This window comes from Ptychodera flava, chromosome 17, assembly GCF_041260155.1.
Source record: "Ptychodera flava strain L36383 chromosome 17, AS_Pfla_20210202, whole genome shotgun sequence".
Taxonomy (NCBI): Eukaryota; Metazoa; Hemichordata; class Enteropneusta; family Ptychoderidae; genus Ptychodera; species Ptychodera flava.
In genome coordinates this window covers 27,176,438-27,191,218 of record NC_091944.1, presented here as the reverse complement: position 1 = coordinate 27,191,218, position 14,781 = coordinate 27,176,438, and the positions used below count along the sequence as shown (strand labels likewise).

The following is a 14,781-nucleotide window of genomic DNA, read 5'->3' as shown; positions in this document are numbered from 1 at the left end:
CAACCGTACTTAGACCTCGAGATTGAAGCACGTACCTTTAATACTTGACTACCCTTGATTGCGGGAAATTTCCATCGCCTAAATAAATTAATACACACCCTCAAATGCGTCGGAAGCAAATCAAAAGTGAGGGGCAACTTCAGTATTGAAGAAAAGTAGGATAATTTGCACAAATTTACATACTTTGCGTATATATTACATTCCATTACAGTGCATGATATTGCATCTAGCAATTTGCTTCTATGGTGTTGAGATATATGTCGGGTACACGTCCGACTTAATAAAAAGAATGTTGTACTCGAGATATTATTTATTACACCTCATCTATAGTACTGATCTCGTGATTGGCTAACACTCCGCCACGTGGCACTCAAAAGAAGTGATATAACATTGTTCGATTTGCTATATTGCCCTCGACTCTTGCCCGCTAACCGTTCGAACGTAACTTCGAAGCGCGCACACGCATTGTGGTGTACAGGCGCTAGGACTCTTGCATGAGACATTCAAAATGCGTTATTTCAACCTGTAGTTCGATACGCACAGTACAAATTTAGGATTTTGTGATGATTTCAAATGTTCGGTGTAATAAAATTTGATAACACATGACAGTGAGGGCAATATCACGATTTGTGGCCTGACCTCGGGCTAGTGCTCCTGACTGAAATATTGATGATATTCTCGCCTGTGTCTAGGGCATAATCAATATCTCGGTCAGGATCACCATCCCTTGGGCAGGCTACAAATCGTCACTGTCACATGTTCTTATTTAATTCAAATTTAGTAATAACAATTTTTTTAATCAGTCTGTGGATGGAGTGATTCACTGTCATAAGTTGCGTGGGAACACAGATCTCATTTGTTGCATATTCTTGTTGTTGTTTGATGTGACAAAACGTTACTATTTTAAATTTTCCGACAAAAACAAAACAAACAAACCAAGAGGACAACGGCTGTTTTGTGTAAAATTATGATAATTAGCATAAATATACCTACTTTGCGTATAAATTACATACCATTAAACTGCACAATACTGCATCTAGCAATTTGCTTGTATTGTGTTGTGATATGTGTCAGGTACACGCATTGTCCGACTCACCATAAAAAGAATATTGTAGTCGAGATATTTACACAATAGAGAAATCAACAAATACATGAATGTTATTTCAAATTTAGTAATAACAATTTTTAATCAGTCTGTGAAGTGATTCACTGTCACAAGTTACGTGGCTACACAGATCTCATTTGTTGCATATTCTGGTTGTTGCTTGATGTGACAAATTGTTACTAATTCAAATTTTCCGAAAACAAACAAACATACTTTGGGAAATTCAAAAGCACAGTCTGGCCGCTTTTGTTAATGGTTATCATGAATGAAAATAAACACTGTACTTTTGATGTCGAGTTTTCTTGTTTATTTCTGATATAAGAATAGCTTTTATCACAAAACGCACGACTTGTAATAAGTAAATTCTCACAAAAAAATGCGTAGAAGCAAATCAAAAGAGGCCGAGGGCAACTTATGTATGATAATTTGCATAAAAATACATAGTTTGCGTATATATTACATAATATATTGAAGTGCACGATACTGTAGCTAACAATTTGCTTGTATGTTGTTGAGATATGTGTCCGGTACACGTCTGACTCATCATAAAAAGAATATTGTAGTCGAGATATTTACATAATAGAAATCAACAAATACATGAATGTTATTTCAAATTTAGTGATAACAATTTTTAATGTCTGTGAAATGATTAATTATCATAAGTTGCGTGGGTAACACAGATCTCATTTGTTACATATTCTGGTTGTTGTTTGATATGAAAAAACGTTACTAATTCAAATTTTCCGAAAAAAGCAAACCTTGAAAATCTAAAAACAGAGTCTTGCCCCTTTTGTTTAGGTTAAAAGAAAATAAAAACTATACTTTTGATGTCGAGTTTTCGTGTTTATTTCTGATCTAAATAGCTTTTATCACAAAATGCATGAAATGTGATAAGTACATTCTCACAAAAAGTGCGTAGAAAGCAAATCAAAAGGGGTGGGGAAAAACTCCAGTTTGTATAAAAGCATGATAATTTGCATAAATTTACATACTCTGCGTATATATTACATACCATTAAAGTGTACGATACTGCATCTATAGCAATTTGCTTGTATGTTCAATAAAAAGAATATTGTACTCGAGATATTTACATAATAGGGAAATCAACAAATACATGCATGTTATTTCAAATTTAGTAATAACAATTGTTAATGTCCGTGAAGTGATTAACTATCATAAGGTGCGTGCGTAACACAGATCTCATTTGTTACATATTCTGGTTGTTGTTTGATATGAAAATACGTTACCAATTCAAAATTTCCGGAAAAAAAACAAACCTTGAATATCTGACGGCAGAGCCTTGCAGCTTTAGTTTATGGTTACAAAGAAAATAGAAACTATGCTTTTGATGTCGAGTTTTCGTGTTTATTTCTGATCTAAGAATAGCTTTATCACAAAACGCATGACAACATGTGATAAGAAAATTATCATAAAAAATACGACAGGACCTCAGATTGAACTAAATGTCGATGTAACATGTCAAGCAGTAACGCGTCCTTTTACGTTGTTTTCATTTTGTGTTTATTTATTTCTTGGCTACTTCAGAATGTATATGATAGTTACAGGGTCAGCTTTCATTCAACCTGATACAGAACTTCCCTGCGTATTTCACTCCAATAAGTCTGCCCGTTCACTATCACACACGAGGAGGTTGGGCTGGCTGTGAAAACAGCATTGCCAGTCATATTCTTAGGCGTGCTGATGTGTTGGCGTGCTGACGTTCCAATGCCCGCAACAAACTGGAGTCCCAATCACTGGTCGCTCGCCGAGCGAGAAAATGAAAGTTGATCTACTTGTCTACCAAGAAATCACGCACGAACAGCGTTTTCAGCTTCATCGGCTGCCCTGTACATACTTCAATACTTGCAACCTCATACATTTGCAGCCGAAATGTAGCTGTCCCCAACCCCACCCCACCCCCGCTCCCTACGCAACTGACTGTCAGTGCCGGAAATTCTGGCGAGATCCTTGATGTGTTCATGTGTTTGGAATAGAACATTGGCAATTTTAGTTAAGGGGTAAATATCACGATGGTCTCCTTTGTAAACTACTGCACATATTATTGTTAGTAAATTGCTCCATTACAAACAGCATGATAACTGATAATATGAAATATCACCTGGAGAATGACACCTATAGTGGCATAAATGAGTATTCAACTTGAAGCTAGTGTTAGTAATGATGGCAGTGATATAGTTTTCAAAGGAGAGCTTATGCGACATTGTTTAGCAAAACTCTTCACCCCTTTTCTCGCAGAGTTTCTGCTCACACGAACTTTTCATCAAAAATTTGCACATTTTCGATGACCTTGAGATCAAACTACCTCTCACAAGATCCCATTTTGTTTTATGTAAAAGTCATCTCTTATGTGCCCATGAATAGTTAGACTTTGATCGTTGTTTTAAACTTGAATTTCTAATAGATATAAAACGTTTTATTGGTATGAAAGAGATGTTTAGCAAAATTCAACTTTGTACAAAACGAGAAACTCTCGTGTCACACAAGTCAATAGGTTAAACCCGGAATACAAATGGACCATGGTACAAAGAAAACCATGCGCACAAACGCGCACAGAAATACGTGTGTTTTCATATGTGGTTGTACACATGGGTTGGTTTGTAGCACTGTCACATGATCTCTTGGGAGTGCTGAGTCTGTAAAACATATTGCGTAGTATTGATTCAAGAGTAGAACCATTGAAAGCTAAGAGTATCAGTTTTTTTTCTCATTTTCAACTTTTATTGAGAAAATAATGTCTCACATTGTCAGAAAAAAGACAGTATGTTTGTTTTCTACAAAATATGTTCCTGAAAAAAAGTAAAACACAAAATGATAAATCTTTGAGAGGTCAAAAATGAAAGTACATACATAGCAAGTAGCTATCACTTCTTGATGTTAGAATGTACTTACACATCTATATTCTGATATATTTTGGTTTTTTGATCACAATCATTCAAAATGTCAGTCCAAGGTATCCAGTCTTTAAAATATCAGATGTCTTACATAATGTGATAAACTTTCACGTCACAATGCAGCAATTCTAAAGTCCTTTGTCCCCTGAGGTTAGACTACCCCTATGAGGGTTACTTGGCATGGGGTTTGTCCCATGAGAAAACCTTCCATAATTTGAACTGCAAAACATGTTTTAATGTGAATTACTTGCATTTGCTTGTTTAAAGCCATTTCAGTCATGTGACTGAGGTTTCTTCAACTTGACCTTGTGTCCTTAACATGCCCATAAAATCTCAGAAATGAATTGGTGAGAGTGGCTGAGAGTTTGTAAAGAGGGAGTGGAATGTACTCTGCATTGAACAATGATCTACATTTTTTTTCACATGACGCAAAATATGTACAGGTGTGTGCACATCATTTTGTGCTGCATGTGTGGTCTTGTAAATGTTTGCTAACCACTATACACATATGATGTTTGATATCATACAAAATCTTCACCCTCATATTGAGGCTGTGCAATATTCACACAAAGCAGATGTACACAGTACATGACTGCATTGCCCTAGGGAAGGAATTTCATTCAATTTAATTCAATTCAATTCAATTCAATTCAGTATTCAAGTCAATTCAATTCAACACAATGGTGATGACAGAGTGTAATATTTATGGGTCACACAATTTTGGGGCCATTTTGTGTGATATCTTGTACACCCCTCTCCCCATCCCACATTTTTTGACATTTTTTTCTGCTGAGCTGATCAACTTTCACTAGCTGCTGCTTTTGCTGCTTCCTCCTTGGCTTTTCGCATTCTGATGTAGTCTCGTCCGACGATCTTTGGAGGCAGTATGTCTACAAACAAACAGAACAAGTCAAAGTCAGATACACATTGGAAGAATCAGAATAATCTCCCAAGTTTGATTTATTATGAAAAAGACATGAACAGGACTTTAGAAAACAAGAAGCACTGGGCAAAAGAAAATAGGAATGGTGCATTGGGTGACATACTTAGCAGATAGTTTATATATGTATAATCAGTGTATGTCTGTATGCATGAGAGAGAAAGAAAGAGAGGGGGTAGGGAGGGTGGGAGAGAGTATGTATATCGAAGTTGTGTAAATGACTATACCTACCTTCTAAAAACTCCATTGACTCTGTTTCCTTGACAACCATCGACAGATCTCTGTATGTTAGCTTCTTTTCACCTTCTGATTGCTTGGTATATGCTTTCTGCGCAAGGTCTGCGATGAACAGTTCCTGGAGAAACAAGGAACAGGCATGTCACGTTATTGTGAAGCAAGCACGATAAATCTGTACCAATTTCACGACCATTTTACACAAAATTGACAATATTGACGCATCGCTACCCTAATGGCTACGCATACATCTATGTCTTTGCACCTAGCACAAATGATCAGAAGACGTTAAGCAACAGTAAAGGGAAAAGGACGGACTGTTTCTCGGTTTGATCGTAAACAGTAGAGGCGAGATCAATACACTGTTGTCAGCATCATCGCATGGCGTTTGGCACATGCCGAATTCTATTGTATCGGTGAAAAGGTAATGCTGGTTTTGTTTGGAAATTATGGGGACTAATGTTTGCAACTTTCCTTACCGTTGCTTTAGCAACTACTATGATAGCTTCCTGGCCTATCGACGAAACCTCCGGCGAGGTCTTCATAATGGTTTTTATACGAGATATCGGCAAGCTCGTAAGTCTGCTACTGTCCCTTTCCGCCATGATTGTTTTGCTGGTAACATAAGTAGTCTGTGTGTTCGAAAATTGCAGCTGTTAAGAAAAAACATTGATTTTTCGTAGATACTCTGCTATTTTTATACTCAAAGTAAGTAAAAATTAAATATTATGGATCGAGTTTCTTTTTGTATATTTTTACCGTGTTATGATGACAACAACGAAATTAAATTGTAGGGAAAAACTGAACTGATTATTATGTGCTAACCTCATCTTCTCTTCGCCTAATCAGTCATAATAATCCAACATGGCGATCTGTTTTCGCTGGAATCGAGTGTTTTTTCGTAGTTTAGACAATATTTCAGTATTTCAGGGTTTTCATGTAAGATTTTCTACCTCTTCGTATAACATGATGTAATCAATCTTCAGGAGGTACCGTGTGGTAGTTTTGAAACGGGTAAGTACCGGCGCGGGGTCCGTACAACGCCCCTTCGATTTTCGACGACACGATCGAATTACGCAGCGACTCGCAAGGACCGCGATCGCAGATGGCGGTGGTGGAAAATAATTTCTGACAACCAGTACTGCCGAAGAACCACACATATCATGATACGTCATACAAAATGTGGTCCCTGTTTTGTGAAATCTCACTGTTCTATTATATTTCGAACCCTCAGATTGTCGTCAGTCGCTGGCTGGCATATATAGTCATGTCGGCGTTTTCACTGCTCAATTTGACCATGGTTACCCTGTTTAAGTAACCGCACAGTGACATTACTGAATTTAGAAGCAGAAGTCATGTTTTGATGTATATCACGAAAAACTGTATGTTTTCATGACCGTTCTGAGTGTATGTTGTTCATCTCTGATTCGATTGAAAGATTTTCAAATACATCACCTTTCAAAAACCAAAAAAGTTTGAATGTCCCATTGAGCCATACACTCTCGCGGAGAATCCCTCGAGTTCACTTTAGGTTCTTTTGGAGTCTTTCGTATAGGAACACTGTCCAATGTATATATAAGCCAGAGACCTAGACTAAATACCAGTCTACATGTAAAACCATGATCGTTCATCACCTAAAATTGTTTAGTTCTTAGTAGGACAGATTTTAAATCAGGTCCCACAGAGGTGGCAGGCATTTAGGCAATGGATTTTGAACTGAACTGTATGACATAGAAAGACCTCCCCTTGTTTGTGATTTGTATGGAAGACAAGAGACATGGAAATTGGCCCCTGGTAATATTTGCTTTTGTTTGTGGACTGTGTACGTGATTTCTCAGTACAATAATGTGATTCAATTTCTCAACTGCCAGATGTTACTGCTAAATGATTTGCCAGCATTATACCTACACATAAATGAAACATTTTCTATTGTATATCTGACTTATGTATATGACTCCTCTTGAAAGCATGCTTTGAGATTTACATTTTGATGTGGGACACTGATATTGAATTTTGTCAACTTTATCCCTTTTCCTGCCAGACAGTAATAACTGTATCACTTCCCCATCAGCCAAGTCAGTAAAAAGCGGTATTAAGCCAAAACATGACATATTTTCACCCACTTGGCTTGGTATGTTATAGCATCTTTTGTCCAAAAAAATCAACTTTACAGTATTATGTTTTCAACAGCCTTCAAATATACAGTATTATTTTAAAATACATCATATGGAATACGTTGTGTTTCATTAATTTTAACCATCTTGACCTGGTGGTGAAATATGGACATGGCAGGAAAAGGATTAAGTGAACACACTTGCATACGTGCTAGGATGTTGAAAATTTTGGTTACAGGTGGCAAAAATAAAAGTACAGGTGGTTACAAGTAGTGTATATGCACATTAAGTTGGTGAAAAATGTCCTAATTTTTTATTAAAACTAAATTTTTACAGCTGGCAAATTTTAGCTGACAGCCGGTTGATTTTTGCCGGCTGCCAGCTATTTTGTACATCCCTGACATTGTAATTGCTGTCTACCGTAAAAGGGGAAAAACTTTTGATATTTTTCATATTTAATTTTTTAAAACAGCTTTTCCATAAAATGAGAAAAGCGTTGATGACTGCAAGAAATGTTTTGAATATTTTTTACTACCAGGACAAACATGGACAAAGTGTCTTCAAAAATATTATACCTTTATACTATACCCTAGCTATCAAACAGTGACTCTTTGCCCACAGTGAGTCAATAACTTGGATAATAGCTTGCAGAAATCTGGTTTTGCACTTTTACCAAGGTTTATTGGAATTATCTGATTTAATTATTGGTCCTTACTTTTTCTAGAGTCAAGATGAGTTATGCTGATTACAGTCAACGAGTTGAAGACCATCAAGCTTTGCTTGTCCTACTCAAAGCAGTAGGGCCTCACAAGACCAAGGCATACAACAAAATATTTGACCGAATATCCCGGGAAACTCATGTGCGCCTGTCGGACGGGAAGAGAAGAGTCTGTCTTCGTTACAAGAGGAACGTTCCGCAGGCGAATAGCGACTGGGGGGAGTTCCAGTGCCACCGCAAAGTGCTGGGACTGCTCTGTATCGGCAAGTGCACCTCTGATGGTGACCTGGCAAACATCGAGGCCAACTTTGACTCGCTCAAGGAAGGCTACAAAAACACTTTGTATAACTCCCGATGCATGGTGTTCGGAAACACCGGCGGAGGGACCAACGAGCAATCGCAGCCGCAGCAGGGCCGGCCGGACTTTGTGTTTTACCAGAGTTTCGAAGACTGTGTGAAACTGGAGGATCAGGTCAGGGAGTTTGCAGCCTCTCTTTTCTGGGTGTTGGAATCCAAGCGACTGGACAAGTCTAGCGATAAGGGGGATAGGGCACCTCTACTTATGGCTCCATTCGAGAAGAGGGACTTTGTTGGCATCGATACCGAAAGCAGGTAAATCTTCCCATCTTTATCCATAGACCTAAGGGGTCTATGCTTTATCGTAGCTACTGTGCTGTTGATTCAGGGGAAACTTATGCATCTCCCCAGGGGGTCAGGAACATGTAACTTTATCAACTTCCGTAGTGTTATTGAGATCCTTTGTCCAGTCAGACTGTAAACAAGATTGCTTCTTAAAAGCAAGCAAACTGTCAGTGACATACCCTGCAAGACCATGTTGTTAACCTTCTTGTACCTACTGTACATGTACATTCAGGATGGTATGTCTCTTGATGAATGAAGTCTGCAAGAAGTATTATTTTTAAAAGAAAGTTGCCTTTAATGTAGCGTACACATATGTTTTTCATTAAGCTGAGCACAAGTAGCTGTTCAAGCATGATTGTTATACAATGTCACACAGCTGTATTAGAGTGAGGGAAGATACTGCATACAAAGGAAACTAGCTGTATTGATGGTTATTGTATTGGTGTGTGAAATTGTAAAAGAAAGCACCTCTCTACACCCTTCACCCATACCATATCTTTGTCTGAACAGTTAAAATTATTTTATTGCTTGTCCATGTAAATTTTTCTGTTCTTTCAATTAGCATTAAGATAGTATGTGCCTTGAAAGTGAAAGACTTAAACTTTTGCTCAAACTTTCCTCAATGAAACTTTCAACCATTCTCTTACCAAATCAAGAATAAAAAATCAGGGGTCACCATTTAAAGTTCAGAACTAGAGAAACAAATTACAGTACCTCCATTGTATTATTTACCGATAGTTGAAATTCAAAGTAAATTCAATCGGGAAAAACAAAATTTTCAATTTTTGAAAAAGTAATACAGCGAAAATTCTTCTCACTGCAGGAGCCTAAAAATGAAAGCCCATAAGTGGTTGATCAGAAATGAAAAGTAAACATTTAGTCCTGATACCTGTCGCTGAGGCGCATTCTACCTTTTATTACATGCCTCGTATATAGAACGTCGCGCACTCCATAGGATTGAATGGTAACTCGTCGATGACGTCCTGGGCCGCATAGTCATCAGTGGACTGAAAGTGAACCGGAACTATTTTTTTTAGATTGACAACTTGTTACATGTATGTAAAAATGTCGAAATTTCATGTTTTGCACAGGAAATCCAGTTTTGGAAAATTTTGCAGAAAAAAAATTGATAAACCGCATAACAGTAGTTAAATATATCATTGCGCCATTCGATAATGAAAATCATTCCATTTTTTAACGGATTTTTGTCTAACATGGAAATGAAGCATTGGATTATCATTTGCCAATAAATCTAAATATTTTGAATGACAGATGTGTAAGAGAGGCATGTAATAAAGACATTATAGCCCAAACATGGGACTATGTACCCTCGGGGTAGGAGACCATTTGCCCTCCTTACGTCGGGCAAATGGTCACCTGCCCTCGGGCACATAGTCCCATGTTTGGGCTATAATATGAGGTTATTACGAAAATACCGCAAGGGATGCACGAGGACATTGGCGCAGCGTATCGCCCGACGCGAAGCAGAGGGCGGTGCGTGGCGCCAATGTCCGAGTGCATCCTTTGCGGTATTTTCATAATAACCTTATTATTATACATCTTATATTCTTGACTGGGGCATCAAATTGTCAGAGTAATGACCATTTTCGTGCAATGTCAACAATTTTTCTTCCGATTTATAGCGCAAGTGTACAACGCTATCTCGGATGCGCTTAACTGCAAGTTCTGGATAGTGTGTGTGCACTACACACGTACGTACAGAGCGCGCGCGAGACATGTTCGGGCACTCGTCCAATGAGTCCCTTGAAACCGTTCAACAGTGAATGCGCAGATACAGCCGCAGGGGATGAGGCGCCTTGAAACCGTACGTGTTACGGAACGGGCGTTCCGTACGGCTTTTTAGCGCACGCAAAATTCTATTGTTCTCGATGGTAGATGTATAATAATATATAATATACACTGTACAACAGAATTTTATTCATAGTTGGAACTTTGTACTTAGGATATACTGTACCCCTATCAGTACATGTATCGATACTGAAATTGCAGTATTGATTACTTGGTAGTCATTGTTTGTACAAGCTTTGCATGCTTCACTCCTATAGCCATAACTATGCTTTCCCGTGAAGAAAGAATTTTAATCTGTCTTTGTTGAGAATATCATTCATCACTAAGACCTTATTTTTCTTCAACAATTCACCTTCCTACCACTTGTCCTTCCTCGGTCAACTGCCACCATCTTATCTTGTCCTTCATCGGTCAGTGATTTGGTCATTTCAGACCACTTGTCCTTCTTCAGTCACTATCTGTACTTTCCGACTAGTCTCCAGAATCTCACAAAAGAAAAGTAAGAGTGACAACTCCGTTACATGAAACTGGACAATTTTGTGACAGTAAACAAGGAAATCTGTCAATGCGTATTGAAATGTTTATTTTGGACCCAAAGACTGTTGTTTTTATTTCACTTGATTCTCAGGACAGATACTGCACTAAACAGTTTTCTCTACATCTGAGAAAATTAGACACTTGTTCTGAATTATTACCATGAGCCACTTTTCTGATTCAAAAGTGTGGCACATGCACAATTCTTGCCGTATTTTTACCAAACATCCTTCCTGTCCATCCTATAGAACAGCATGAGAGTAAATATTATATCATTTCGTGAGCAAATGAACAAAAATAGTTTATGTCATATTAGCTGGTATTCTTAGGTAACAGCAAATAACAGTATTGGCCAAATCATGGACAGCAGAGAACTACTTTTCCCCAGATTTAATATCTTACCCTCTCACCACCATGGTTTGGCCCAAACCCATTGTTATCAATGATGAGTGGGGACCTGTTTACAGGGAATTAGGGGTGAAGAGGTGAAAAAAAGACGAGCACAAATACTACAGCCTAGATGTACATTAAAAATTCAGATATCAGACATATTTTATAAATGCTGCTTAGCCATGCTGCTTAGCCATCCAGTACACTGTATAGCAAGTGACTATAGATTATGTATAGGGAATAGACAATTTACTATGCATGTGGAAAAATATGTCTAATTGATTTTATCAGCAATTCACATATGTATGCATTTAAAGCTGTCTACCAGCATATCCTCTGTGAATTGGTGTTTTTAATGAATACAGGTTATGTGAATAACAGATCTTTCTGATGTTTATATATAGAAACATTTTTTATTCGCAGAACCTGTATAAATAATATGTATTTAACAAAAAAAAATGTTTTTCTTCATTGTAGGAATTACAAGAAGAGAATCCAAGGTCGGATGAGAAAACACGTCGGTGATCTATGTCTGCAAGCTGGGATGACTCAAGACGCATTCATTCACTATCAGGCAGCTGCTGATACATTGAAATCGGCCAATGATTGGCTCTGGCTTGCAGGTGAGGCAATATTACAAATGTAACAAAGACAGTGATTGGCTATGTGTAACAGGCAAGGTCACATTGAAAAAGTAATGAAGCAAATGTTATACCCGTAATATCTATCTATCTATCTACCTATCTATCTATCTATCTATCTATCCATTCATCTATATGTACATGTACATCGATATGTATATAGACAGACACACTGATAGATAGAAGAATAAATAGATGTAGATATACATGTACATATATAGATATAAATGATACAATTCTATATTACCCAGTAGTACATCTATTGTGGGCGTGATATTTTAGAATTTTGTAAAGTATTTTGTTATGTGAGAAATCATAGGATTATCAACAGTAATGCCTACACAAAGAAGATACAAATAATAGTTTATTCATAGAATGAAAATTTATGACGTGTTTTTCGTACTGTATTTCAGGGGCGTATGAAGGAATGTGTTCGGCATCTGTGATTACACTTTATCCGGAGACGACAAAACCAGCGTTTTCAAGAAATCTCACCTTTCATGGCAGTCCAGCCAGAGTTCAAAACATCCGACTTAAAACAAGTAATGTGAAATACTCATGCTTCTCACATTGCACATGCCAAATGTTTTTTGTGTTGTGGTCCACATCCTCAGTGTCACTGTGATTTCAAATTTGATGCAGTTATTTACTTAGCCAGTTTTAAGGTAGTATGTGCCTCAAAAGTTAAATTTTTGAACTTTTGTTCAAACTTTCAAAATCAGTGATAAAAATTTGGAGCTGCTCTGCAAATTTTGGTAACAGAGAAACTACATACCTACCATAACATTTAGCAACATTTGCAATATAAAATGGCTATCCTTGTGTTAACTCCAAAAGGGGAAAATAAATTTTCCATTTTCGGAAAGAAAAGAGAGAGTCAAAATATTCTTTACACCAGGAGCTTGAAAATGAGTCTGCACAAGATGTAGGCAAGAAAAGCATTGTAAAAATTTGAGAGTCTGAATGTGTCCTGGAGGCGCATTCAATTTATGATTAAAACCATTAGTCAGTGATAAACAAATACTGGCAGTGTTCATTGATTGAATGTCAACGCATCATCGGTTTTCGTTAACATCAATCGTTTTTTATACCGAACTGAGTATGGTGGAATGTGCCCTTTGTACTTGTGACATCTCCAAAAGTAAGAGAAATTCGAGTTCAGAAGAGCAACCAATAGCTTTTATTGTTTCAATATTTCAAAAAATAAACATCAACCTGGAGACTATTTGTGAGCATTGAACTGTACTGTATCTTATCAAATGAAAGCGGGCAAGAATGATCGCTTTGCAAGTTTATCCAATATTAAGTACACTGTCAACTAAGCTAAGTCTGCTGTTTGTGCGTGCCTACCCTGGAAGAAAAAGAGTTATATGTAACTGTTAGGCTATTGTCATTTTACTGTGGGTGAGGCAAGTTCGCTGAACATACTGTACCACTGTCTGATCAGTAACTCAAGTAATGACGTGGATAGAATTTGAACATCCAACAGTAGATGCATCTTGAGACTTCAGCTCATTAATTCGTGCATTTAACGGAAAGTTTGAAATGATAGTTAATATTTACAGAAAGGGCAAAGATCATGTGAACATTGGAAATTTAGAGTGGGTTTACTGAAGGACATATTAGCTGAGTGCACTGTCATGGGCATAGATCACAAATCGTTTCTTTGCAACTATTTGTTCACCCTCAGGTCATTGGTGGTTTCTTCTCAAAATCAATGTGAAAAGCACGTTTTGACCGCGGCATAATCTCCGTTATGCTTAGTGCTTTTGATGAAAATGTCAGACAAGCTACAGCTCTTGCAACCTCTGAATAATGCAGTCAAGGTCAGCAACCTGTGACTCATCCCAGGTTGCCATGCCAATATTGAATTGTCCCTCACTTCTCAGGTCAAATTTTTTTGTATCGCTACATTGCGTAAAGAAACCCAGAATAGTTCAATGAACTCAAACTCAAATATTTCAAATAGATCAGAATATTGTAAAATTATATCAAATTTAAAATCTTGCAATTACGAGGACAAGTCATAAACTACTATGGGTAGCGCCATTTGTTTAAAATAATATCTTTCCTTTGCAACACTAATTTACTTTTAATAAATATCAGAAAAATCATGTATTCTAGTTTCACAAGACTGAAAAATCCTGGGCCTATGAAAAGCTGAAGTGCAATTCAACATTATCCTGGGGGGTATGTTTGTATGTTTTCAGCATGAAGGACACCCTCAGGCAATGACCAATTTCTATCAAAACGAGGTTGTGCAGCAAGATTTAGTCAATGAAATCCATTGCTTACAAGCCACGGATGTTTTTTTTCATTCAACCCCTAAATCCAACAGATACACCGTGAATGGGTCTCAAACACCAAAACGATCTAACACCCCCATCCTGCTTTTCTGCATACAGGTACGTACACAGCCAATGGTTTCTCGGACACTTTTGAAACCAAACCTCCCAAGAACTGCCTAGCAGGCGAAGAAATCATTGAAAAGTACAGAGATGCAATCGTCCAATATAGCAAGGTAAATAACTCAGAGCAATGAATGGTCTCTGTTCATACATTGGCTACCTGCTGTGTCTTTGAAGTAATTTATGAAGTGTTTTTGAATGATAAATCCATAATAGTAGCATGTTATTAATGATTGACCTTCAGTGCTCTTCATTGCTTCAAATTTCAGGTATGTCACTTGTTAGCATATGAATTTATAATTGTTAATTTGCATATTGTATTGCTCCACAGATC

General features: G+C 37.4%; 2 protein-coding genes across 2 annotated transcripts in view; one reads left to right on the top strand and one right to left on the bottom strand.

Moving 5' to 3' along the window:
• Positions 1–3,817: 3,817 nt before the first annotated feature.
• Positions 3,818–5,818, bottom strand: LOC139115921 (chromatin accessibility complex protein 1-like). Its single transcript, XM_070678346.1, has 3 exons — positions 5,671–5,818; positions 5,189–5,312; positions 3,818–4,907 (listed from the first exon to the last, which is right to left on the bottom strand). Exons 1-3 carry the CDS (start codon positions 5,794–5,796, stop codon positions 4,816–4,818), a joined length of 342 nt encoding a protein of 113 aa, XP_070534447.1. The 5' UTR covers positions 5,797–5,818; the 3' UTR covers positions 3,818–4,815.
• A 212-nt stretch (positions 5,819–6,030) lies between these two features.
• Positions 6,031–14,781, top strand: part of LOC139115920 (trafficking protein particle complex subunit 9-like) — a 31,199-nt gene continuing 22,448 nt past the window's right edge. Inside the window, exons 1-5 of the mRNA XM_070678345.1 lie at positions 6,031–6,205; positions 8,030–8,635; positions 11,876–12,021; positions 12,453–12,581; positions 14,445–14,560. Of these exons, the coding sequence (XP_070534446.1) occupies positions 8,037–8,635; positions 11,876–12,021; positions 12,453–12,581; positions 14,445–14,560 (990 nt within the window). The 5' untranslated portion in view covers positions 6,031–6,205; positions 8,030–8,036. The remainder of the gene's footprint in view (positions 6,206–8,029; positions 8,636–11,875; positions 12,022–12,452; positions 12,582–14,444; positions 14,561–14,781) is intronic.